Raw genomic sequence first — 27,360 nt, 5'->3', positions numbered from 1 at the left:
GAACTCAATGGGCCAGGCAGCATCTGGGGAGGGAATGGACAGGCGACGTTTCAGGTCGGGACCCTTCTTCAAACTCAATCCTGGTTGGAACTGGACTGGGAAGCCTGGAAACAGAGTTGGAAGTCATGTGGAACAAGATGGCAGAGCAGGCATGTGCTGAGGAAAGACATGGTAGATATTTGGTAACGAATATGGTCAAACATCAGGAGAGCAGCTGGAATCACAGAGGGAAGCTGTGAGACAGGATCTGATAAAACTCCAGTTGGACGGAGTAGGAGAACATCTTCAAAGTACCCACACTTTAAGGAGATTTTGCAGTAATCCAGCAGTAAAATGGTGACACAAAAAACTGCAGGCGCTGGAATCTTGAACAAAACACAAAATGCTGGAGTAACTCAGCGTTTCAGGTGAGAAATGGACAGGTAACGCCTGTGGGGACTCTTCTTCAGACTGACCGAGTAGGGGAGATGGTTGGTGGAAAGAGGTGAGGGGAAGGGGTGGGGCAAGAGCAGGCAAGTAATAGGTGGAACCAGGTAAGGAAGGGTTGATTGCCTGCCCGATGAGTCAAGTGGGAGAGGGAAGGGTGGTGTAAACAAAGCTGGAAGGGGAGCAGACTAAAGAGTGCAGGTGGTGTGATGGAGTAGAGGGGAGATAGCGGATAGAAAAAGATGAGGTGTAACTTGTCAAAGATGTTCCTAAGCCTTGTAGATCCCATCAGGATACCCTGACATTGTAGCATTCAAACAGATTGAAGAGATTATTTCAATCACATATACACATTCACCTCCATAAAATCAAATGAAGGTCCACACATGACAACACAGATGGAGAGAACACAGACAAAACTATGGGCCAATCAGATTAGCTGACATAAGTTGACAACAAAAAGCTGGAACACATGTTAAGGATCTTGCCATTGGACCTTGAAAGATGATGATAATTAGCGGACGTCACCATAGTTTCTGATAATGATAAATCGAATAGAGTTCTTTTGAGGTTGAGGGTTGATAAGGGGAACAAAGATGAACAGTCTGAAGAACGGTCCCGACCCGAAATGTCACCCATTCCTTCTCTCTAGAGATGCCGCCTGACCCGCTGAGTTACTCCAGCCTTTTGTGTCTATCTGTGTTAACTGCAGTTTTGAATAATGAGAGGTGATCTGAAAGTTACCAAATTCTGAAAAAGATCATTAGGGTGAATGATGAGAAACCGTTTCTTTCAGCTAGAGAGGCTAGATCCGAGGCTCATGGACTTGGCAGAAGAAGTAGGGCTTTGCACTCAAATGACGGGAACTTCCTTGCATCACTCTCTCTCTTTCTCTTCCTGGAGCTTGAACCCACAAAGCAGTGGAAACCAGAAACACGTCAATGGTTCAATGGTCCTTTATTGTCACGTGTACCATTTAAGGTACAGTGAAGTTGGATTTACCATACAGTCACACCAGAAACACCCAACAAGACACTCAACTACATAAAAGTTAACATAAACTTCCCTTGAAATATGGGCATTAAAGTGAGACTGGCACATCTTGGTTAGGGAAGAATATCAGAGGATTGGAAACAAAAGCAGGCAAATTAAGTTCAGATTCAGATCCACCATAGCTTTAAAGTAAGGCTGAAATGGGCATAGGAAGTTGACTAGTTTCATCTTGATCCTCTGGTTTCCTCTTCTCCCCATTTGGAAAATAATCAGATGATTAACGACCTAACGCTCTTTGCCTTCTAAGTGAGACTTGCTCTCCCTCACGATTCCCAACAAGCAATTAGCAAGGCAATGAGCATGTTGGCCTTCATTGCAACAGGGTTTGAATACAAGAGCAGAGATGTCTTGCTTCAGTTTTACTGGGCCATGAAGAGGCTGCATCTCAAATATTAGGAAGATAGACACAAAATGCTACAGTGACTCAGGCAGAATCTCTGGAGAGAAGGAACGGGCGACGTTTCGGATCGAGTCCTTCAAATATTATGGTCAGGTCTGTTCTCTCCAACCGAGGAAAGAAATACTAGTGACAATGGGCGAACAGCAAGAGTTCACTGATTGAATCCTTGGATGGGGGATGCCGGTTATTGTAGGTGGAGAGATTAAATAGATAAATCCAGTAATATTGAGTTAAGAGGATAAGAAAAGATTGCAATGAAACATACAAAATTCTTTAAGGGCTTGATAGATAGATAGACGTGGAATTCATATTTCTCGTTTGGCTGGAGGCAGTGACCCAAAATAAGAAGTTGGGCATTCAGCAAACAGACTGAGAAGAAAGTTCTTCACCAAGAGTAATGATTTAAAAAAAAATTCTATTCAAGAGGACTGTGGAGGTTCAGTTCTTGAAGATACTCAATAGAATGAAAAGAATATGGGCTTGGTGCAGACAAATTGTGAAGAAACAAAAAGTAAGCCGTAATCTTAATGAAAGGAGGAAAAGGCACCTGGGCTAAATAAAACATAAAATATAGAACAGTACAGCACAGGAACAGGCCCTGCGGCCCACAATGTTTGTGCCGAACATGATGCCAAATTAAACTCATACCCTCTGCCTGCATGGGATTCACATCTCTTCATTCCCTGTCTATCCATGTGCTTATTGAAGAGCCTCTTAAATGGCATTATTGTATCGACCTTCACTACTGGGCAGCGAGTTCCAGGCACCAACCATACTCTTCATAAGAAAGCCTGCTCCACACATCACCTTTAACCCTTGCCCCTCTCACCTTAAATCTATGTCCTCTAGTCTTTGACATTCCCACCCTTGAAAAAAGGTTTTGACTGTCTACTCTTTCTATGCCTCAAAATCAAGTCTCAACCTCCAGTGGTCCAGAGAAAACAATCCAACTTTCTCCTTTGTTGTTATGTTTTGATACCAAGATGTAGTTTCTGAATATAATCACTTTCTACTACTGAATGATTCTCCCATAAGCCTGGGTGTAGCCCTGATGTTCCAACCTACCTCAATGTGGGCGTTGCAATTTTCTCTGTAACTCTGTAAGATTTAAGGTGTGACGCTACAATGCTATAACATTATATTCTGCACTCTGAAATGTTTCTCTTTGCACCATCTGATGTACTCACATATGATTGTACTTATGTATAATATTATTTGACTGGACAGCATGCACACATAGGTTTTCTTGGTACACGTGATAGTAATAAACCAATACCAATATCACATGAACCGTGTTCATTTGAGACAAGATAGTATTTATAGAATTTTCTAAATGACTCTTCAGGCACGGCTGTGGCATTTCCCCATGTATGCTGAATAAAAGCAGATCGCTTGAATTGCAATAGGATGCTTTGACGGTCCCTGTCAGTTACATCAACTGCAAGGCAGCAAAGGTTAAACATTGTCTATCAGAATAATACCGGCCTCTTTACCAGCACTGTGCACACCTGTGTTTTACAGGAAGTATCCATGATTGATTCACGCACAGAATTTGTTTTATTACTTTAACCTGCTGAAATATTTATTTGCTTTCCCATCTCCCTCTCCTTCCTCTATCCCAGGCTATTGACTGACCTCTGAAACATACAGCAGGGAGGTAATGAAAGCTGAGGGACAACATTAACATTGGAAAGCTTTTTAGCAGATGAATATTTCATTCATTTACAGGATAATTCTTTGTATTGTGTCTATAGGCAAGTGCTCTGTCATACACTTATTGTTATCTACAACTGTACATAATTGTGTTAAGTACTGTCTGCTGATATCACTGGTTGTAAACTCCAGACTAATGCTTTCGAAGGAGCTGTGATCAACGTGAGGCACCTTATCTGCCCTTCACTCTGACACATGCACCCACACACGTTCCACCTCTCGAGGGATGAAAGATCCCAGCTGTCTGTATGTGGTTATGCATCTCCAGACTCACACATCTGTGTGTCAGTGATGTTGGAACATGCTTTTTCCTGCATCTCGTATCTACATCAACGCTATTGTATTACCTCCGACTGCATTTATTTTGTAACGTTACCCCTCAAGAGGCGGGACCCTGCTCCTGACTTGCTAACCCACAGAAATAGTTTTTATTTATGCTTTTGAATCCTTAATTCTAACCCTTAGTAGCCAAGCTTTGATCAGATAGCTTTAAGGTGAGAGAGCCAAGTTTAAAGGAGGTATGCGGGGCAAATTTTTTACACAGAGGATGGTGAGTTCCTGGAACATACTGCCGGAGGTGGTGGTTGAAGCAGATACGTTAATGATGTATAAAATACTTTTGTCTGGGCATATGGATATGCAGAGAATGGAGGGATATGGGTTGTGTGATGGTCTTGGCATCATGTTTAGCATAGACATTATGGGCAGAAGGTGCTCTACTGTTCTATGTTCTAAATTAACTTTCCTCTTCTAAATTCCGAGAATGCAATCTCTTCTCAAAGATTTCCCAATGCCGCTCCGGTATTGATTGATTGAAAGATGCAGCGTAGAAACAGGCCCTTTGGTCCAACACATCCAAGGCCTCCCGTCGATCGCCTGGTCACACTGGTTCTATGGTTCACTCCCTAAACACTCTGGGCAATTTACAGCGGCCAATAAACCTACAAACTCGCACGTCTTTGGGATGTGGGTGGGAACTGGAATACCCGGGGGGAACATTTGCAATCACAGGGAACACGTGTAAACCCCACACAGACGGCAGCCGAGGTCAGGATTGTACCCAGCTGCACTACGCTGCCATTATCATTTTGCCCCATAATGCTACTATGTCCTTGCTATGCAAGATTTTGACCCAAAACGTCGACCATTCCTCTCCGTCCATAGAAGCTGCTCGACCCACTGAGTCTGTTTGTGCAATTGCAATTTTTTGTGTCTCTGTGATTTATCTCAGGTACAGTCCCTAAAACTGCTCATGTTATTCGTGACGTGATCTATCCAAGTCTTTGTGACCTTATGACCTTGTATAGCCATACCATTACACCATGTGCTTCAGATAGGCACAGAAAGCTGGAATAACTCAACGGGACATCTCCGGATGAGAAGGAATGGGTGATGTTTCAGGTCGAGGCCCTTCTTCAGACCTGCAGAATATACAGTACTTCAGAGTATAAAGAATCTCCAGTCTGAAGAAGGGTCTCGACCCGAAACAACACCCACTCCTTCTCTCCAGAGAAGCAGCCTGTCCCGCTGAGTTACTCCAGCTTTTTGCGTCTATCTTCGGTTTAAACCAGCATCTGCTGTTCCTTCCTGCACACCATGAACTTCAGTTCTCAAGATATAACGGCCAGGCATCCATTCATCTTTATGATCAACTGTCCATATGTTTCTGAGTTTCTCTGGTTCTCTCCTGCTAATACATTTTCACTGAATCCTTTTTAGATCTAAAATGGATGATCACAAATTTATTCACGAGTACTTAAACTAAAATCTCTTTGTAATTTAACAGCTCCATCTACTTTACCCATCACACTGTCCTCAGAGATACATAGCTTTCTATTCCATTATCTTTTAGTATTGGTATTGATTTATTACTGTCACGTGTACTGAGATACAGTGAAAAGCTTTTGTTTGTGTGCTATCAAATTAGATCAGATAGTACTATACATGAATACAATCAAGCCATGCACATGTATAACAGGCAGAGTAAAGAGAACAATACAGGAATACAGTGTATAATTTTTCAGTACAACAGCATTAGATTTCCAGGGAGAATATTATATCTACTGCTAGAAATATTGATATATTTCCAAATGGAATAGATATTTAAAGGAGTGAAGTTATTGTATTGGATGATCTAGTTTAGTTTAGTTTAGTTTAGCGATACAGCATGGAAACAGGCCATTCCCACTGAGTCTGCGCAGACCAGCGATCTCCGTACACCAATACTATCCTACAACACTGGGAACAATTTACAATTTTTACTGAAGCCAATTAACCTACAAACCTGTACATCTTTGGAGTGTGGGAGGACACTGGACCATTGGGAGAAAACCCACGCGGCCACATGGAGATGGTACAAATAATGTACAGACAGCACCAGTAGTCAGGACCAAACCCGGGTCAATGCCGCTGCAAGGCAGCAACTCTACCACTGCTCCACCTTTTCTCTCTAAAAGAGAGAAAATCCCCCTCTGGGAGCAGTGCTACACACTCCAGTGCAACACACATCATACGAATTATTTGGACGAGGGGATTGAAGGCTTTGTGGCCTAGTTTGCGGATGATATGAAAATAGATGGAAGGGCAGGTACTGTAGAGAAAGCAGGGACTCTGCAGCAGGACTTGAACAGGTTGGGAGAGTGGTCAAAGAAGTGACAGATAGAATATAGTGTTGCAAAGTGTGGAGTCATGCACTTTGGTAGTAGAAATAAAGGTGCAGACTATTTTCTAAATGGGGAGAGAAACCAGAAATCGGAGGTGCAAAGGGACGTGGGAGTGCTGGTGCAGGATTCCCAAAAAAGTTAATCTGCAAGTCGAATCGGTAGTAAAGAAAGCAAACTCAATGCTAGCATTTATTTCAAGAGGGCTTGTATACAAAAACAGGGATGTAATGCTGAGGTGCTCTAAGGCGCTGGTAAGGCCGCATTTGGAATATTGTGAGCAATTTTGGGCACCATATCTGAGGAAGGATGTGCTGGCTCTGGAGAGGGTCCAGAGGAGGTTTACAAGAATGATCCCAGGAATGAGTAGGTTAACGTATGATGAGCGTTTGTTGGCATTGGGCCTGTACTCGCTGGAGTTTAGAAGAATGAGGGGGGGACCTCATTGAAATGTACAGAATAGTGAAAGGCTTGGATAGAGTGGATGTGGAGAGGATGTTTCCACTAGTGGGAGAGTCTAGGACTGGAGATCATAACCTCAGAATTAAAGGAAGTTCTTTTAGGAAGGAGATGAGGAGACATTTCTTTGGTCAGAGGGTGGTGAATCTGTGGAATTCTTTGCCACAGAAGGCTGTGGAGGCCATCAGTAGATATTTTTAAGGCAGAGATAAATAGATTCTTGATTGGTACAGGTGTCAGAGGGTAGGGGGAGATGGCAGGAGAATGAGGTTAGGAGGGAGGGACAGATAAGCTATGATTGAATGGCAGAGTAGACTTGATGGGCCGAATGGCATAATTATACTCCTATCACTTATGACCTATGACATCCTTGTGGGTTACCAATAGAAACATCCTCCCTTAAGATAACCAGCAGCTTTGACTGGGCTTTGAAAAGTGCGCCATGGGTAGGAGATTTATGCCACTCCCTTCTGTTGTAGTGTTGGGAAGCTTTTAAAATGCACGTAGAACTGACCAAACATGGTCTAAACAACATTGCACTGAACATTGAGTACTGTCCACTAGGTTGCTGGCCATGATCTTGCACTGACGTTTTAGCCGAGGCACCCAATCCACCCAAGCTTAGAGTCCTTTCCAGAAACAACAGACAATATCTATCCACAATTGCTTCAATCACTCACTCCTGCTGGAGTATCTCAGCGGAGTGACGTCATGTGATGAAGGGTCTCGACCCGAAACATCACCTATGCTGCCTGACCCTCTGAATTATTCTAGCGTTTTGTGTCTTTCTTACTTGTAAAATTATTCTTTTTAAATACTGACGAAACGCTGCTCAATCTTTTATACTGTCCATTTTACTTTAAGAGTGAGACGCTCCAAATGTAGCTGTACTGCACAGACAGCTGACTAATCTCATCATTTGTGAATCTATCTATGAATACATAACTAAAACTCTGATCTTGTTATCTTCCGGTTTGGCGGTCTTTCTATTTGCGCAAAAACGGTTCGCGATACTCTACGATTTTTCACCAGTTTGCTCCTATGCTACGAGTGTACCAAGTTTTGTTCCGATCGGTTAAATGGCGTAAAAGTTAGCAAGGTTTAAAAATCTTTAAAAAACGCGCGTGCGCAGATCGATCTCTTCCCCTGGCAGTCAGCGCCGCGCGGATTAGTCTCTTCCCCTGTCACTCCCCTGGACGGTCCGTCCCTTCCTGCGCCATCGCGTCTTTACTGGAGCTGAAAGTGGCTGGTGGAGGTTTCCAACCGGACTTTCGGAGGGACCAGAAGCAGCCCTGCCCCAAGCAGCAGCCCAGCCCGGAGTCGGAGGTGTCGCCGATGTTGCCAAACGGAAAACGGAGGCTCTGATCCCAGCGGAGGAGAATGACCAGCGACCAGCGCCTGCTGTGAGTCCCCATCGCGCCGCCAATTCCAGCTACTACCCCTCTGGTCCCCCTCGCTGGCTCCTCCACCCCTCGCCCGTGATGTCCCCCTCTCCCCCATGTCTCTTCCCCGCCTTTTTTCCGAGCTAACTAACCCCTTTCCCCCCACAACTCCCTGCCCACACACCCACACCCCCCACACAATCTGCCGCCCACACACTCCCCGTCCCCACCCCCCGCCCCCACAACACCCCCTCCCCCACACACACACACACCCCCACCCACACCCACCCCCCCACACACACCCACCCCCCCACACACACCCCCCCCCCCACAACCCCCACCCCCCACACACACCCCTACACACCCCCACCACCCCCCACACACCCACCCACCCCCCCCACACACCACACCCCCCCCACACACACACCCCCACACCCCCACACAACTCTGCCGCCCACACACTCCCCCCCACCACCCCCCCCCACAAACCACCCCTCCCCCACACAACAACACACACCCCCTCCCCCCACCCCACCCCCCCCCACCCACACCCACCCCCCAACACACCCCCCACCCACACCCACCCCCCCACACACACCCACCCCCCACACACACACACCCCCACACCCACCCACACCCACCCCCACACACACACCCAGCCCCCCACACACACACACCCCCACACACCTCCCTCCACACCTCCCCGCCCCCACACCCCCTCCTCCTCAACAGCCCCCCTCCCCCACAACCCCTCCCACCCCCACAAATGAAAGAGGCAAGGTAAAATTATGGATGGCAATAGATATGCAGGTATCAATGTCATTCTTACTAATTTGCTAAAATATACTGTAGAAACCTAAAATTAATCCATTTAGAGTGGTAGTCATAGTGTGGAAACAGGCCCTTTGGTCCAATTTGCCCACACCGACCAACATGTCCCATCTACACTAGTCCCACTTTCCCGCATTTGCCCCATGCCCTTCTAAATCTGTCCAATCCATGTACCTGTCTAATTGCTTCTTAAACATTGCAATAGTTCCTGCCTCAACAGCCTCCTCCTGCAGCTCATTCCATACACCCACCACCCTTTGTGTGAAAAAGTGACCCCTCAGATTCCTATAAAATCTTTTCCCCTTCACCTTAAACCTATGCCCTCTGGTTCTTGATTCCCCTTCTCTGGGCAAGTGGCTCTGTGCATCTACCCGATCTATTCCTCTCATGATTTTACACACCTCCATGTTCACCCCTCATCCTCCTGCACTCCAGGGAAACGAATCTCAGCCTGCTCAACCTCTCCCTACAGCTCAGACCCTCGATTTACACATAGATTTTTTTTTTGGTTCCTAAAAATATCTGATTCCCACAATGATAGCAACTGAACAGAACAGAACCAAAAATAAAAGACAAAAACATTCAAGCCTTAGGCAAAGTAAAATGACCCAAGGAATTCTTAAAGTACAGTTATCAAACAAGACTTGGCATCAAGTCACATAGGAATATTTCAGAACAAGTGATTAAAACGTTGATCAAAGAACAGTGTATTTTGAAGCTGCTTAAAGAACAAGTAGAAGAGAGGATTCAGGGAGGAATTCGGGAGTTGAAAGCTGAGCACAACTTCACACTGCCACTGGAAAGCAGCGAAAAGTATCAAAGACTTGTCCCATTCCGGTCAATCCTTCACCCCCCTGGTCTTGTCATGCAGAAGATTAGAAAGCCTGAAAGTGCACACCGTCAGACTCAGGAACAGCTTCTTCCCCTCTGTTATCGGACTTCTGAATGGTCTTTTCACCAGCTGGGGTATTGTCCGATTTACCAACGGACCTCAATGTGGACATTGTACTTTGTCTCTCGAACTGTAATGCCCCTGTCCCACTTAGGAGACCTAAACAGCAACCTCTGGTGACCTTGCCCTCACCCAAAAATAAATCAAGGTCGAGGTGACCTGCAACCTCCCACGCATATGTTGAAAACCTTCCTCGACTATGAAGAAAACCGGTTTCGACTAGACCTGCGACTAAAAAATAATCGATTTTTAAAACAGCGACGTATTTTTAGTAGAGGCAAGTTTTAATCATGATGAAAAACTAGCAGCAACCTAGATGAAGCCTTGACCACGTGGAAACCACTTTCGACCATTAGGGAGAGTGACCAAAACCTCCGGTGACCTCATGGAAACCTTGGGTGGCGGGCAAGGTCCCCAGAGGTTGCTGTTTAGGTCTCCTAAGTGGGACAGGGGCTTTCCACTACAATGCTGAGAACTATGTTCTGCTCTCTGTATCTTTCCCTTCGCTCTCCCTATTGTACTTGACTTTGGGCTTGATTGTATTCATGAGCTGAATAGCATGCAAGACAAAGCTTTTTCCTGTACCTCGATACACGTGACAATAATAAACCAAGACATAAACAAAGGTGAAAAAACCTGGGAGAGGCAAGGGAAGAGAATTGGAGGAAAAGCAGAGAGTATAATACTGCAAGTTATGTGTCCCACTGTACACAGCCCAACTTCCCCGTGACACTGCAGTCTCTGTAAAATACTGCACATGTCCTGCAGCCCTGCAAAGCCTCGTAGATCACTGCGCAAGTTACCGGCAGCACTGCATCCTCTTCAAAATACTGCAACTATCGCGTTGCACTGCAGCACCTGGTAAAATACCGCCCAGGTAACCCACAGCATTACTGAATCTCTGTAACATTCCGCGCATTAACCAGCCAAAAGTGGATCGGCAGGACATCGAGAATCATAAATCCAAAACACTTACGTTTAACAAAACCAACAAGAGCAAAGCCGTTGCGACTTTACTGCGTAAGAAAGAACTACAGATGCTGGTTTAAATCGAAGGTAGACACAAAATGCTGGAGTAACTCAGCGGGTGAGGCAGTATCTCAGGCGAGAAGGAATGGGCGACGTTTCGGGTCGAGACCCTTCTTCAGACCCATCTAAGCCTGTCATTTGCTCGTGTTTGGCCCATATACCTCTATAACCTTTCGTACCTGTACCCGTCCAAATGTCCTTTAAACGTTGAAATTGTATAGGCCTCAACTACCTCCTCTGGCAGCTCATTCCATGCACTATTACCCTTTGTGTAAAAAAGATGCCTCTCAGGTTCCCATTAAATCTCACCCCTCTCACCTTAAACCCATGCCCTCTAGTTGTTGATTCCTAGTCTGAAGAAGGGTCTCGACCTGAAACATCGCCCATTCCTTCTCTCCTGAGATGCAGCCTCACCCGCTGAGTTACTCCAGCATTTTGTATCTAATTCACTGCGGTGTGAACATGAATTACGCTCAGAAACCGCAAGCCCATTCTGTGCTGTTTGCACATCTAGCATCTGTGTGCATCTCGCATCATAGTGGGACTACTGTTTATTAACTTTTGAAATTTTCCAGAGACCTCAGATAAAAAGGCTGTTTTGAATTGATTAGAAGAGCAAGAACTGGCTGGTTTTTTTTTAACTTTAACTTTATTTATAAAGCACTTTAAACAACTACAGTTGCCACAAAGTGCTGTACATGAGAAATCATGAACAAAAAGCTATTACAAACAATTAAAAACCATTAAAAACCGTAAAACGAAGGACTATAAAAAACACACTAAAAATTAAAAGACATTAAAAGCACTAAAAACAGGAGCAATGCCTCAGCCAGTGTCGAAAGCCAAAGAATAAAAATATGTTTTTAGGGAGGATTTGAAGATGGACAGTGAGGGGGCCTGTCTGATGTGCAACGGCAAGGTGTTCCAGAGTGCCGGAGCAGCAACAGAAAAGGCTCTATCCCCTCTGAGCTTCCGCTTAGACCTTGGTACCTCAAGGAGCAGCTGATCAGCTGACCTGAGGCACCGGGCAGGAGCATATAGGTGGAGCAGCTCAGAGAGGTAAGGCGGGGCGAGCCCATTCAACGATTTAAAAACAAATAAAAGAATTTTGAAATGAACTCGAAAGTGCACTGGGAGCCAGTGTAGGGAGGCCAAAATTGGCGTAATGTGCTCCCTCTTTCGAGTTCCAGTCAAAAGGCGAGCGGCAGCATTTTGAACAAGCTGGAGACGAGCCAATGAGGCTCGTGCGACTCCAGAGTAGAGTGCGTTACAGTAATCCAGCCTAGATGTAATAAAGGCATGGATTACTGTTTCAAAATGCTCCCGCTCGAGAATGGGCTTCACCTTATGCTCTATACCTTTTCGCAGGGATGGAGCAAGACTCTTCATTCACACTGTCAATAAATTTTCAATCACAGCTTTTAAACACTCAGCCCAATATGTTCCATCAGCACAGTGCAATTGTCAAGACTAACCACAAGACGACAGAAGTGTTCAGTCCAAAGCAAGTTGAATCTTTTTGAAGTAGATTATAATTTCTGGGGCAATTTACAAAGAAAGGTGGTGCCTTTCATTTTATTTTTGATTTATGCTCCGTTCGATCTGTTTCTCCTCTCCGCAGCCAGAAGAGGAGACAGAGATTGGCAAGAGAAAGGAGGGAATCGCACGCAGGGTCAGACAAACGGGGAAACAGCATGAACGAGAAGGAACGGACGAACAGACCGAAGGCCCAATAATCTTCAGTGACCACAACAATGGCATCTGCCTCCAATGCAAGGTCATCGTAAATGAGAGCATTTGAGGATTGAGCAAGTAACATCTGAGCCAAACAAGAGCCCATTGAATATCAGAAGGTTCAGAGGGATATGTGCCAGACATATGCAGGTGGGACTAGTGTCGATGGGGCATCTTGGTCAGCATTGGCAAGTTTGGCCAAAAGACCATGCAGTATGACTTCATGAATGAATTTAATCTGCTTAGACAACGTACACAGGTGGCTTGAGAAATAGCAAATCACATGCGAGTCAAACTAATGCCCAGGGAATATCATCTCCAATCAAAGGGGCTGCGTAGGAAGGAACTGCAGATGCTGGTTTAGAGGATAGACACAAAATGCTGGAGTAACTGAGCGGGTCAGGCAGCATCTCTGGAGAAAAGGAATAGGTAACTTTTCGTATCGAGACCTTTCTTCAGACTGAGAGTCAGGGGAGAGGAAAATTAGAGGTATGAAAAGGTACAGAACAAACCAGAGCCGCCACTGATGACCAAGGAAAGGTGGAGCCCACAATGGTCCATTGTTGGCTATGCAAGAGGCGATAACGAAGGGATATATGGATGCAAACAGTGGCACTAGGATGATTTGGGTGGGAGATGGGCAGAGAGAGAGGCAATGCAAGGGTTACTTGAAATTAGTGCAATCAATATTCATACCGCTGGAGTGTAAGCTGCCCAAGCAAAATATGAGGTGCTGTTCCTCCAATTTACACGTGGCTGCACTCTGACAGTGGAGGAGGGCAAATTGGAGAGTTATTCAAGAGGGTAAAGTAGAAGCATGCCGTCCAATGCAATTATGGATTGCAGGAGTGCAAGATAGAAGCTTTCAGGATAGAGGAGTAACTCGGTGGGCAGCCACAGGGGCACAGCTGGTAGAGCTGCTGCCTCACAGCGCCAAATACCCAGATTCAATCCTGACCTCGGGAGCTGTATGTGCAGAGTTTGCACGTTCTCCATGTGACCACAAGGGTTTCCTCCCACATCCCACAGACCTGCGGATTTGCAAGTTAATTGGCCGCTGTGTAATTGCCTCTAGCGTGTACGGGGTGGATGCGAAAGTGAGATAGCACGGAAATAGTGCGAAGGCAGACACAAAATGCTGGAGTAACTCAGCGCGACAGGCAGCATCTCTGGAGAGAAGGAATGGGTGAAGTTTCGGGTCGAGACCCTTCTTCAGCTCCTTCTCTCCAGAGAGGCTGCCTGCCCCACTGAGTCACTCCAGGATTTTGTGTCCATCTTCGGTTTAAACCAGCACCTGCAGTTCCTTCCTACACATAGAACTAGTGTGAATGGGTGATTGATGGTCGGTGCGGACTTGGTTGGCCGAACCGTACGCAGTTTTTGACCAACTCAGAAACATCTATCTCTGATAGATGTTTCTGAGTTCCCTGAAACAACTGGCCATCTACATCCACAAACCAAAACTGAATAAAGTTCTCTGAAACATTAATGCCCCTGTCCCAATTAGGAAACCTGAACGGAAACCTCTGGAGACTTTGCGCCCCACCCAAGGTTTCCGTGCGGTTCCCGGAGGTTGCAGGTGGTTGCCGGAGGTTGCAGGTAGTGGAAGCAGGTAGGGAGACTGACAAAAACCTCCGGGAACCGCACGGAAATCTTGGGTGGGGCACAAAGTCTCCAGAGGTTTCCGTTCAGGTTTCCTAAGTGGGACAGGGGCATAACTCTTGTTTCGATGCTTGCTAACCTGCTGAACATTTCTAGCCTTTCCACTTGAATTTCAGATTTCCCGTATCCATAGGAACTTTCTCATGCACAATATTGTGATACTGCTTTGGGATCTACTGATGTTAAGCAGGCCTTTGGCAGTGTATGTGCAGGAGAGAAGCAGCGTGTTTTAAGGATGTATAGTATTCCTAAGAAATGCATCAAGACGGATAGAAAACATTGATTCTAAGTTCTCTTGTACTATTAGAGATGACAGAAAGCTAATGCGGTCGTTTAAAGTGGAACAGAGGTATAAATCACCAGACCTGTTACATTTAGCATTGGAAAGCAGTGTTGAAGCTCGCACATTCAAGGGAGTGACATAACAAAAGAATTAGGTGACACAAAGCAAACTTAGTACATGGGAGTTTGTACAGAGCATTTATCTCATATTGTTGGAAAGAGCAATGTTTCTTGCTTTTAATTCTCTCTAACTCGAGGATATTCCAGCAAGATCTTCGGCAATCACAAGTGTTCAATTGACGGTGACCTTACATCCACATCTAAATCACTTGTGCAGACACAGTGGCAGAGAATTGTTGCTACATATTAACCTGAAGATAAAGGCCATGTCACTGAGAAGAACACAAAGCATTGCAGTAACTCGGTGGGTCAGGCAGCATTTCTGGAGAGAAGGAATGGGTGACGTTTCGGGTCGAGACCCTTCTTCAGGCTAGAGTCAGGGGAAAGGGAAATGAGAGGTATAGACAGTGGGTGGTGTAGAGAGACAGGACAAATGAATTAAAGATATGCAAAAAAGTAATGACGATAAAGGAAACCGGCCATTATTAGCCGTTTGCTAAGTGAGAACAAGAAGCTGGTGTAACTTGGGTGTGGTGAAGGATGGAGAGAGGGAATATAGTGGCTACTTGAAGTTAGAGAAATCATAATTCATACCACTGAGTTGTCAGCTGCCCAAGCAAAATATGAGATGCTGTTCCTCCAATTTGCATTTAGCCTCAATCTGACAATGGAGGAGGCCTTGGACAGAAAGGTCAGTGGAAGGGGAATTGGAAGGGGAATTAACTGGCAACCGGGAGATCAGGTCTCTGGAGGGCATGGCCAGGATCGGGACCCATCTTCATGCTGACTATAGTAGTGGAGGAGAAAACTGGTTGAGAAGAGGGGGGGGGGGGGGGGGGGGGGGGGGGAGGAGGCGAAGGGCAAAAGCCTTGTAAGTAATAGGTGTTTATCCTTGGTCCCCCACCTCTCTTCTCCAGTTCCTCTGTCATCGAGCAGACATCAAGTAAGTGTTTAGATTATAGGAACACAGGAAAACCATATACCCCAGCTTGAAGCTGTTTAGTCATTCAAGAAAGTCCTAACTAATCTGTGCCACAACTCTCATCTTTTAAACTCATCTAAGATAGACAGAAAATGCTGGAGTATCTCAGCGGGACAGGCAGTAGATCTGGACAGAAGGAATGAGGGATGTTTCGAGTCAAGACCCTTCTTCAGACTGAGAGTCAGGGGAAAGGTGAAATGACAGATATGAAAGGATAAGGTGTGAAAACGAGAGATCAAAGGGGACAAAGTTCTAAGGAAATGTATAGATCATTGTTAGATGGAGAAAGTGACAATGCGGCATAGAATGTAAAATGTAATCAGGATGACAGTCAGAACTAGGATGTGGGAGGGATGGAGAGAAATTCATCTGTTCTCCAAGTTCCTCCATTCCTTTGTTTATCCCAATACACCGATCTCTGATTAAAAATAAACAATTGAACAGACATTTATTGTTGTCTGTGGACAACATTTTTAAACTTCAGCATTCTTGTCCTTGGTCAAGTCTTGTACACCACTTGGAGATGCAGTGAGAGGGTGGGGTGGGTTCATAAGGTCATAAGTGATTTAGCCTGTTTCATAAGTGATAGGAGCAGAATTAAGCCATTCGGCCTATCAAGTCTACTGCGCCATTCAATCATGGCTGATCTATCTCTCCCTCCTAACCCCATTCTCCTGCCTCTCCCCATGACCCCTGACACCCGAACTAATCAAAGTAGAAAGTAGATTAAAGACGTCATTGTGAGAGTGAGGAAGAAGATTGAGAAACAAATGTGACTGCAAACCAAGATTTATGGAGAACGGAGGAAAGAAACCACATTAGGTAGACATTCACCATCACCTTGTACATATGTACATGGCTCAACTATAACATTCTCATCCCTCCTGCCCTGTTTAATTAGTAGATAGACACAAAAGCTGGAATAACTCAGCGCAACAGGCAGCATCGCTGCAGGGAAAGAATGGGTGACGTTTCGGGTCGAGACCCTTCTTCAGACTGTCCCGCTGAGTTACTCCAACTTTTTGTGTCTATCTTTGATTTAAACCAGCATCTGCAGTTCCTTCCAAGACTTAATTCATATGTGTTCTCTCAACCACAGTCATTTCAATCATTATTATATCAATTTTCTTATGGCATTTAATTTTTAGCCTTTTGTACTCTTTTTCCTCTGCTTTCACATCCTTTACCCCTGGATTATATAAAGAAGGGACGTGAACAAGCTCTGGGTATAAAAGGATGATGAAATCTCTTCGATTTAATATCAATCAAACAACAACACTGCGCTGATCAATAAGCTGGAGTTTAAATAAAAATTGTGTAAAGTAAAGCTGGAGAACGGCTTTGATGCTCACCTCAGGTACTGTCTGTGTGGAGTGTGCACGATCTCCCCGTGACCGCGTGGGTCTCCGCTGGGTGATTCAGTTTCCTCCACATCCCGAAGGCGTGAGGGCTTTTAGGTTAATTGGCCTGTTTAAAATTGCCCCTGATGGGTAGGGAATGGATGAGAAAGTGGGCTGACGTGGAACTAGTAGGAACTTATGATTGATGGTTGATGTAGGCTCAATCGGCCCGCCTCCAAGCTGTATCTATCTCTAAACAAAATTAAACTAACTCCATGACTCTATATCCCAATGAACATTGCTCCCAATGCAACACTCTTGAAGTGCATCCACTATTGTAACAAATTAGCTGACAGCAGGATCCTAAAAATCGTAACGAGATAATGAGGAGATAATCTATTTTTAGTGGTGCTGGTTGCAAGATAAATATCGGGTCAGGACACCGGGGAGAACTCCCCTGCTCTGCTTCAAAGCTGTGCCGCAGGAGGACAGGCAGGTCTTTGGAGCAGGTTAGTGTTCTTGGCAGACCTCGTCCACTGCTGGAACTGAGCACTTGCCTCCATGAGCAGGTGGCCCCTTGCCAGGCACTTCCAGAAAGATGCCTTTTCATTCCAGATTGCCGATACTTTTTTTTTGTTTCATTTATTAGTCTGACTACAGTCTGAAACCAGCTCTAATTCCCCTTCAATTTTGATTTGCTTTTCTGTGCAGCATCAAAGCTGCAGCTACTTGTCAGAGGAGTGGATGTAAATTCATGAGCAGTGGGGAGTGCTTGGAAAACCTGAAGGTGCAGACGTGTATAAAAATACACGGAATTGTCAAGGCTCTTTACACGACTTCACCGATACAAAGATTACATTTCTCTGACAGTTCTCATGCTGTGGCTAATCAAGCTAGTGAAAAGCTAATTTGTTTCAGAGGTTAACTTGCCCATATGTCTAATACTCATAGCGCCAACCATCTAATGCAGTGCTGACTAGTAACTCATTGTAGTATTTTTCTTTCACCCGATAATTCCAGCAATTGTAACGGCATGTAATTTATTTACGAGAGATCATACGCTATTCAACGCAGCTGACAGCTGTCAGGGTAATTGAGGCCTACAAAATAACCCATTACTAAGAAAACACACACAGAACTTACACAGAAGCACCTATTATCACACCTGTGGCACTCACACATGTTGACCAACTTTGTAGTCCGTGGGCGACAATCTTTGCCCGCGTAGGTCACCAGACAACTGAATCAATCATCCTATCACAACCAGAGAGCAGTCCTGAACTACTGTCTACCTCATTGGGGTGACCCTCGGACTATCCTTGATCGGACATTGCTGGCTTTAAATGCAGAAAGCTGTGACCACTGCCCAGTCCATCATCGGCTCTGACCTCATCACCATCGAAGGGATCTATCGCAGTCACTGCCTGAAAAAGGCTGCCAAAATCATCAAAGACCCACACCATCCTGGCCACACACTCATCTCTACGTTGCCGTCGCGAAGAAGGTGCAGGAGCTTGAAATCTGGAACATCCAGGTTCAGGAACAGCTTCTTCCCCACAGCCATCAGGCTATTAAACACAACATCAAACAAGCTCTGAACAATAACAGTCTATTATCACTATTGCACTTTATCTGTTTATTTATTGTGTATATATGGTCTATGGTATTTAGACACACTGAACTTTTATCTCCTGTTCTGTATTATGTTTACATATTCTGTTGTGTTGCAACAAGCAAGAATTTCATTGTCCTATCTGGGGCACATAAAACTCTCTTGACTCTTGACACTAAACGTTATTTCCTTACCATGTATCTACACGATTATAATCTTTCCATTAACTGGATAGCACGCAACAAAAGCATTTAATTGTACTTCAGCACACATGACAATAAACTAAACTGTAAACTGATAAAACTATTCAGCTCCAGACCCATTCTAGCGACAGCTAATCTGCATCTTAACTTGGAGACTCGAGGAACTGCAGATGTTGGAATCTTGAGTGGAGCACAAAGTGCTGGAGTAACTCAGCAGGTCAGGCAGCATCTCTGGAGGACATGGAGAGTCCACGTGTGGGATCTGGACTCCTCTTCAGACTGATTTTGGTAGGGGGGAGAGAGCTGGACAGAGATGTGGGTGAGGGGTTGGGGGAGGAACAAAAGCATGGCAAGTGATAGGTGGCTACAGGAGAGAAGGGATTGGCAGATGAGTGGACAAAGGCTAGAGATGAAATGGAGACAAAAGGATGTCGTAAGGGAAGAGTCGGGAAATGTAAAGCCAGAGGGAGGGATATAAGTCAAGACTGTTTCATTGTCATGTGTCCCAGATAGAACAATGACATTCTTACTTGCTGCAGGACAACAGAATATGTAAACATTGTACACTGTAAACAATATAATTAACACAAGGAAAAAAAGTGGAAGGGGCGGGGGTGTGGAGGGAATCTGAACTTCCCTTGTCGATCGCAGTTACATGTCATTTGATGTCCTTACCTTAGTGTAGAGAAGGCTGTGGAGGCTGTTAATGGATATTTTTAAGGCGGAGATTGATAGATTCTTGATTAGTACGGGTGTCAGGGGTAATGGGGAGAAGGCAGAAGAATGGGGTTGAGAGGGAAAGATAGATCAGCTATGATTGAATGGCAGAATAGACTTGATGGGCAGAATGGCTAATTCTGTGAGGGAATTGGCCTAGAACTGCTAGCAAATGGCCTAGAACGTATGAAGTTATGTTGGAAATATAGTTTTATCCATAAGGGGCATAGGGACTTTAATGAGTTCCCTCATGCCATATTCTTCACAAAATTGACTAATATAATTCTATTGCCCTTTCCTTGTAACCTTTAATGTTTTACCTCTCCCTCATATATTTTGTATAATTATTCTAAGCACCTTGTAATTGAATTGTCTTCAGTGGACACACAATAAAGCGAAGGCAATCGAAGGCCCGTCATATCGGTGCTGTCTCTGAAAAACTCTTCCACTAATTCTCAATCTGTTGCCCTTTACCTGTGACCTTTCAGCTCTTTCATCTTAAAAGCTTTTATAGATTTTGCTTCCAGCAGCTTCTGGTCGGTCACTCCATGTTCTGACAACCCTTGTGTAAAAAATACTTCTAACCTTTTTAGTATTCTCCCATGGACGGAATGTTATTGGGATTTATGCCCATTCTTCATCACCTGGAGAAGGGAAGATCACACCCAAGGCTAGACTGGGGAAAGCGTGACAAATGACCAGCCAAACAGGACATCCGCAAACCAGTTGTGTTCTTGAATTTAAAACAAATTCTCTTAACCCTGTGGAAGAAATTTAACTCTGGGTCCAAATCCAATTTTATATTCAGCTTGTCCATTCTTTTACTTAATTTAAATTTAGGCGATCCATATTCCAGTAATGCTTTTAGTGAAACTATTTCTTCTACCTTCAAGTAATTATATAATTCTTAGATGAGAGAAAAGTCTAATGTGACTAATGGTGTGCCGTATGGATCAGTGTGGGGCCCATTGTTGTTAATAGTAGGACATTTTCTAAACAGTAGGAACCTTTTCTCCATAGCAGATGTGTCTAAAACTAGAGGAAATGGCTTTAGGATTAAGGGGTAGGTGAATTAGACGAAATTTGGAAGCATATTTTCACTCAGACAATGATTTAGTCTAGTTTAGTTTAGTTTAGAGATACAGTGCGGAAACAGCCCACCATGTCTGCGCTAACTGGTGATCCCCGCACACTAACACTATCCTACACATACTGGGGTCAATTTAGAATTTTACCGAAGTCAATTAACCTACAAACCTGTACGTCTTTGGAGTGTGGGTGGAAATCCGGAGTACCCGGAGAAAACCCACGCAGGTCATGGGGAGAATGTACAAATTCTGTACCTGTACCTGTGCCATGTACCTGTAATCAGGATCAAACCCGGGTTTCTGACGCTGTAAGACAGCAACTCTACCGCTGCACCACCAGTGGTTGGAATCTGTAATCTGGGCATAGCTTGCAGAGCTGCTACATCACGGGGTTTGAGAACCAAATTCAATGCTGACCTGCGGCGCTGTCTTTGTGCGTTTACACATTCATCCTGTGAACATGTGGCTTTTCCCAAAATGCTCCAGTTTCCTCTCGCGTCCTAAGGGCCTGCCAGTTGATAGGTGAATTGGCCATTGTAAATTATGCTGGCATGTAGGTCAGTGGTATGGCTTGGGGGAGATTGAGATAGGTTTCCTGAATCATAATTATAAATTAATCAGAATCTTGGATTTCTAAAGATTCAGATTAATTTATTATTCAGATTCAATAAACTAATCTGAATAATCAAATACCTAATCCATGGGCTAATAATGATACAAATATCTGCCAAAGGTTCCACAATTTCTTCTTCATCTTCCCACAATGTCGTAGGACACACTTAATCAGGATTACCTACCTTTAAGACCCGAGGGACAACTTTTTCACACAAAGGGTGTTGCGTACAAGGAAACAACAACCGGAGAGAATGGTGCGGGCAGGTACAATTACGATATTTAAAATTCACTTGGACGGATAAATGGATAGGAACGATGTGGAGAGATATGGGCGAGGTGCTGGCAAGTGGGACTAGCTCTGTTCAGTACAGGTCGTCAAGAACGAGAGGATCTGTTCCATGCTATATAGCTCTATAAAGGGGCTGTCCCACTTATGCGACCTAATTGGCGAGTTTAGAAGAGTTTGAAAAAATGACATGTTGAAGACCTTCTTCGACTATGTAGAAAACCTCCTTTGACCTCCTTTGACTATGTTGAAGACCAGCTTCGACTAGCTACGACTAACTACAACTAACTTCGGGAAAATTGGACACCGAATACTGGAGAGTGAAGACGACCTCCTTCGATTACCTTCGACCTCCCTTCGACCTCCCACGGAGTATGTTGAAGACTATCTACGACTACCCTCGATTACCTACGACTAACATGCCGACCTACTACGACTAAACCTACGAGTAAAAAAAGTATCGATTTTTTCCATGGCGACCTTTTTTTACTTGCAGGCATTTTTTAACATATTGAAAAAACCGCCGGGACCTAGCTTAGGCCTCGAGTACGCAGAGACCGCTCTCGAGCATGAAGGAGAGTTATGCCCCTGTCCCACTTAGGAAACCTGAACGAAAACCTCTGGAGACTTTGCGCCCCACCCAAGGTTCCTGTGCGGTTCCCGGAGGTTGCAGGTAGTGGAAGCAGGTAGAGAGACTGACAAAAACCTCCGGGAACCGCACGGAAACCTTGGGTGTGGCACAAAGTCTCCAGAGGTTTCTGTTCAGGTTTCCTAGGTGGGACAGGGGCATAACACGAAGACCTCCTACGACCTCGTGTCGACCATGACTCACGGATATAGGTGGCCCAAGTGGGACAGGCCCTTAACTCATTGAGTCTACTTTGGAGTTACTGGGTGGTAGTCGTTGAGAAAATTCATTTTACTTTTCTCGGGGAATGGAGTGATGGAGGCAAATGGGTCACTAGACTAGATTGTTGAAGTGCGGGACTGAAGATGTCGGTGAAGACTGTGCCAGCTGGTTGGAGCATGATTTCAGAACCCGTCCAGGGACTTCATCTGGGCTGGCTGCTCTCCGATAGTTTACCCTGATTTCTGCCACTGAGATCGGTTCAGTTCAGTTTAGTTTATTGTCACGTGCACTGAGGAACAGTGAACAGTTTTTGTTGCATGCTAACCAGTCAGCGGAAAGACAATACATGATTACAATCGGGCCATTTACAGTGTATAAAGTAAGAAATGTTGCTGTAGGAGCAGAGATTTAAGAATGTGGAGTGATTGTGATATGAGATAGTAGATCTGCTTCTGTGACTGGCACGCGAATAGTCGCCAGGGTTGGGCACCATGTGGGACAGAGCCAGCGGGAGGTGGGGGGGGGGAGTCACGCATTTGTGAAAGTTTGTTTGCCTGTTCAAAGCGGGTGGAAAGAGCATTGAACTCTTGAAGGTGACAAATTGTCGCCAGAGATTGCCCCTAAAATGTGGAAGCAAATCTGAAGGTAAGGAATCCGTGAATGAGAACTCCAGTGGCAGGTGGGTTTGGTGAGGCTGTTATTACAAAGGTGAAGGTAGACAACTTTGTCAAGTCGTCAAGTTGAGTTTATTGTCACATGTAGGGCAAGGTATAGTAAGAACAAAGAACTGCAGATCCACATCAATGATGAGAACATTCTCGGCAAGATTAGCAAGTTTGCAGGTGATGCAAAAGTGGGTGATTTTGCAGATAGTGAAGGTGGTTGTGAAACATTGCAGCAGGATCTGGATCGATTGGCCAGGTGGGCTGAGGAATGGTTGATGGAATTTAATGCAGAAAAAATGTGAGGGGTGTTGTATTTTGGGAAGTCTAACATCGGCAGGACCTACACAGTGAATGGTCGGGCTCTGGGTAGTGTTGTAGAGCAGAGGGATCTAGAAGTGCAGGTGCATAGTTCCCTGAAGGTGGAGTCACAGGTAGATCGGATGGTCAAAAAGGCTTTTGTCACATTGGCCTTCACCAGCCTGAGTACTGAGTATGAAAGTTAGGAGGTCAATGTTGCAGTTGTATAAGATGTTGGTGAGGCCGCATTTAGAGGATTGTGTTCAGTTCTGCGTACCGTGTGTGTTGTCAAGCTGGAAAGAGAAGATTTATGGGAAAAGATTTAATAGGAATCTGAGGGGTAACTTTTTCACACAAAGGGTGGTGGGTGCATGGAACAAGCAGCCAGAGGCTGGGACTATACCAACATTTAAGAAGCAGTTAGACAGGTACATGGATAGAACAGGTTTGGAGGGATATGGACCAATGCTGGCAGGCGAGACTAGTGTAGCTGGGACATGTTGGCTGGTGTGGGCAAGTTGGGCCGAAGGGCCTGTTTCCACATTGTATCACTGTGTGACTCTAGGCAGATGCCAGTATACAAAAAAAGAAGGGTCCCGATACGAAATGTCCTCTTGAGATGCTGCCTGGTCCGCCGAGCTGCTTCGACACTCTGTGCTCTTCTCGAGGCTGAGGTGCCGAGTCAATGAAAATCTTGCTCGAGATACTACAGAGAATGAGAGCTGGCCCAGGGAAACTGACGGCTTGTTCAATGCAATATTGCGGGATGACTGAGGCTGCTGCACATTTACTTCAGTCCCTTTTGCAGCTTCTGTTGGGTATTGACTGACAAAAGGCGGGCGGTGGGCATGTTCCACTCTGCAAGCCACCCCTTGTCAACTCTGCAGGGCGGCAGAGCAAGTCCCCGCCTGGGCTGAGCCACATCCCATCTCGTTCCGGCGGGAATGGATTCGTGTAACATGTGTTCCGTTTAATTTGCCAAATAAATTATTAAATGGGCCTGGAGTCAAAATTGTAAATTGGCTGTTTCAGTCGAGGTGATTGAATCCTTGACCAAATCGAACGCTTCCCTGGAAAAAACAGCTGCGCGCCAATTGCGAATCACACTTACTGACATCCTGAGGCACTCCTGGGCAGTGCACTCCTCCCAATTGAAATATCAATTGGAACCAAGACACCAGCGTGCCTACTGCAACTAATACATGAAAACATACATTTTTAGAATATTCATCGAGGCAACGTGACCACTGGATGATCAAAAGCCGTTTATTCTTCGTTCATGTAGGTACACACGGTAATCAAACAGCACCTACAGGCAGCAGTGAAATAACTGAACATGTCACCAGTTTCTGCAGTAGTTGAGGGGTTTGTAATGGCCAGGTCCATTTAAATACTCCCCTTGAATGAGTCCCATGAATACTGTAGGAAGGAACTGCAGATGCTGGTTTAAATCAAAGTTAGACACAAAATGCTGGAGTAACTCAGGCTGTATCTCTGGAGAAAAGGAATAGGCGACGCTTCGGGTGGTTTCCGACATAAAACATCACCTATTCCTTTTCTCCTGAGATGCAGCCTGGCCCACTGAGTGTCTATCCAAGGTCTGGAGGGAAATGGCCGGGGGCAGGTAAGTGAGACTAGTTGGGCTGAGCAACTTAGTCGGCGTGGATGAGTTGGGCTGCAAGGCCTGTTTCCATGCTGGACAGCTCGATGACTGTGTAACTAACTATATTAGCAAACTGTTGGGAGGGCTCATTCAATCAAACTAAAAGTACTGTAGCTAAAGTAAGCAACACAATTCCTGCTAAATAATAATAACACCATATATGATACTCTATAATGATACTATAAGCGCGCACCTTACCCCGGCGTGCTCATTCACATCTGGTACAATAGTTCACAGTGGGACATGAATTGGAACCATGCGAGTAGAGGGAAGGTATACTGACCGAGACAGCTGTGGCCATAATGGACCATGAAGTCAGCTCCGAGGGCCCTGGCTGTGAAGTCGTCCACACAACATGCTCCGTACGTGACGTCACCCATTATCAGCGTGTCCGCATCAGTGAACCTAAAAACCAAGACCAAAGCGTTACGGGCCATCTTTACACATCTCTGCGCACCCACATACAATGTCAACAATTAGGGTTACAAATCACCATTTAAGTCGTCAATATGTGTATATCGCCAACAACCACTAGTCATGGAGCTCCAGCTGGAATGATGCCCTTTCACCTCTGCCACCTGACCTCTCTGGGTCACATCCGGCCATCTTGTTAAAATATTTATTTCTATTCTCCGCACTTTGCACAACACGCTGACCGAAGATTCAGGTAATTCAGTGATTGATTGCAAGAAACAGCGTGGAAACAGGCCCCTCGACCCACCATGTCCACGCCAACCATCGATCACCCGTTCACATTAGTTCCATGCTCTATGTTATTCCACTTACACATCCACTTCCTACACATGGGGGGGGGGGCAATTTACAGAGGTCAATTAAGCTACAAACCTGGACATCTTTGAGGTGTAGGAGGAAACCGGAGCAACCCAAAGGAAACCCACGCAGTCACAGAGAGAACGTGCCAACTCCACACAGGCAGCACCCAAGGTCAGGATTGATACCCGGGTCTTTGGCGCTGTGAGACAGCAGCTCTACCCGCTGCACCACCGTGCCGACCTACTTGTGATAATCTCCTTCCGGAGGCTTTTCTTTACATTTCAAGCCCAATGAAATGTTGCTAATATCAAGCAGTGACCCACAGCCCCAGGAAGGGGTAACAATGACAGTGACAATTGCCCTTTCAAGAGTTTGTCCTGCATGGGGAAGAGAGTGAATGACGGCGTGGACATGATTATTACATTCTTATTAGAATAAAGAAAGGGAAAATAAATGTGATCTATATGTACACAGTTTGGAGGACATGATCTTTATAATGCTAATGAGGTCATGTCAAATATGCTGAGTGCGATTTACATATGGAAATCAAGCTAATTAGAAGCTGGATTTTGCCCTGAATTTAAAATTCGAGTTTACACTGCACCGATTCATGAAGGGAAAGTTCTTGGAGGCAGAGCATCAGGGGCACATCATATATTGTGGGCATCTCCACCCTGCAATGACAATGACACGTCAGAGTGGCTCCAACTAAATGCAGAATGAAACTCATTCAACTCTTTAGGGCAGCATGGTGGCTCAGTGGTAGAGTTGCTGCCCCACACACGGCATTAGAAACCCTGATCCTGACTACAGGTGCTATCTGTACGGTGTTTATACGTTGTCCCCGTGACCGCGTGGGTTTTCTCCGGGTGTTCCGGTTTCCTCCCACACTCCAAAAATGTCCAGGTTTTTAGGTTATTTTGGCTTTGGTAAAAATAGTAAATTGTCCCTACTATCCCTGTGTAGGATGGTATTAGTGTACGGGGTTCGCTGGTCGATGTGGACTCGATGGGCCGAAGGACCTGTTTCCGCACTGTATCTCTAAACTATAACACAAAACTAATATTTTAAACTTAACTTGCCCATATCCCGTTGGTGACTGGATACTAGGAACTGCAGATGCTTTAGACTTTAGAGATACAGCGTGGGGAGACCCTTCGGCCCACCGAGTCCGTCCCGACCAGCAATGACCGAGTACACACGACTATGCTACACGCTAGGGACAATTTAACAATTTTACCAAAGCCAATTAACAGATAAACCTATATGTCTTTGGAGCGTGGGAGGAAACCTAAGAAGGGTCTCGACCTGAAACGTCACCCATTCCTTCTCTCCTGAGATGCTGCCTGTCCCGCTGAGTTACTCCAGCATTTTGTGTCTAGCACCCGGAGAAAACCTATGCGGTCACAGGGAAAATGTACAAACTCTGTAGACAGTACTCGGGAGTCAGGATCGAACCCGGGTCTCTGGAACTGTGCCACTGTCGTGCCCTGTTGCCATACAAAAAAAAGACACAAAGTGCTGGAGTGACCCCTGTACATTGGAGCCTACTCTTTGTGTGTCAT

General features: G+C 45.3%; 1 protein-coding gene across 2 annotated transcripts in view; it reads right to left on the bottom strand.

The window, feature by feature from the left end:
* dph1 (diphthamide biosynthesis 1) overlaps positions 1–27,360 on the bottom strand; it is a 683,707-nt gene that overhangs the window by 394,733 nt on the left and 261,614 nt on the right. For both annotated transcript variants that reach the window (XM_033045748.1, XM_033045747.1), the window contains exon 4: positions 25,305–25,426. In XM_033045748.1, the coding sequence (XP_032901639.1) occupies positions 25,305–25,426 (122 nt within the window). The remainder of the gene's footprint in view (positions 1–25,304; positions 25,427–27,360) is intronic.

Source organism: Amblyraja radiata, chromosome 28 (assembly GCF_010909765.2).
Source record: "Amblyraja radiata isolate CabotCenter1 chromosome 28, sAmbRad1.1.pri, whole genome shotgun sequence".
NCBI lineage: Eukaryota > Metazoa > Chordata > Chondrichthyes > Rajiformes > Rajidae > Amblyraja > Amblyraja radiata.
This window is presented reverse-complemented; position numbering and strand designations above follow the sequence as displayed.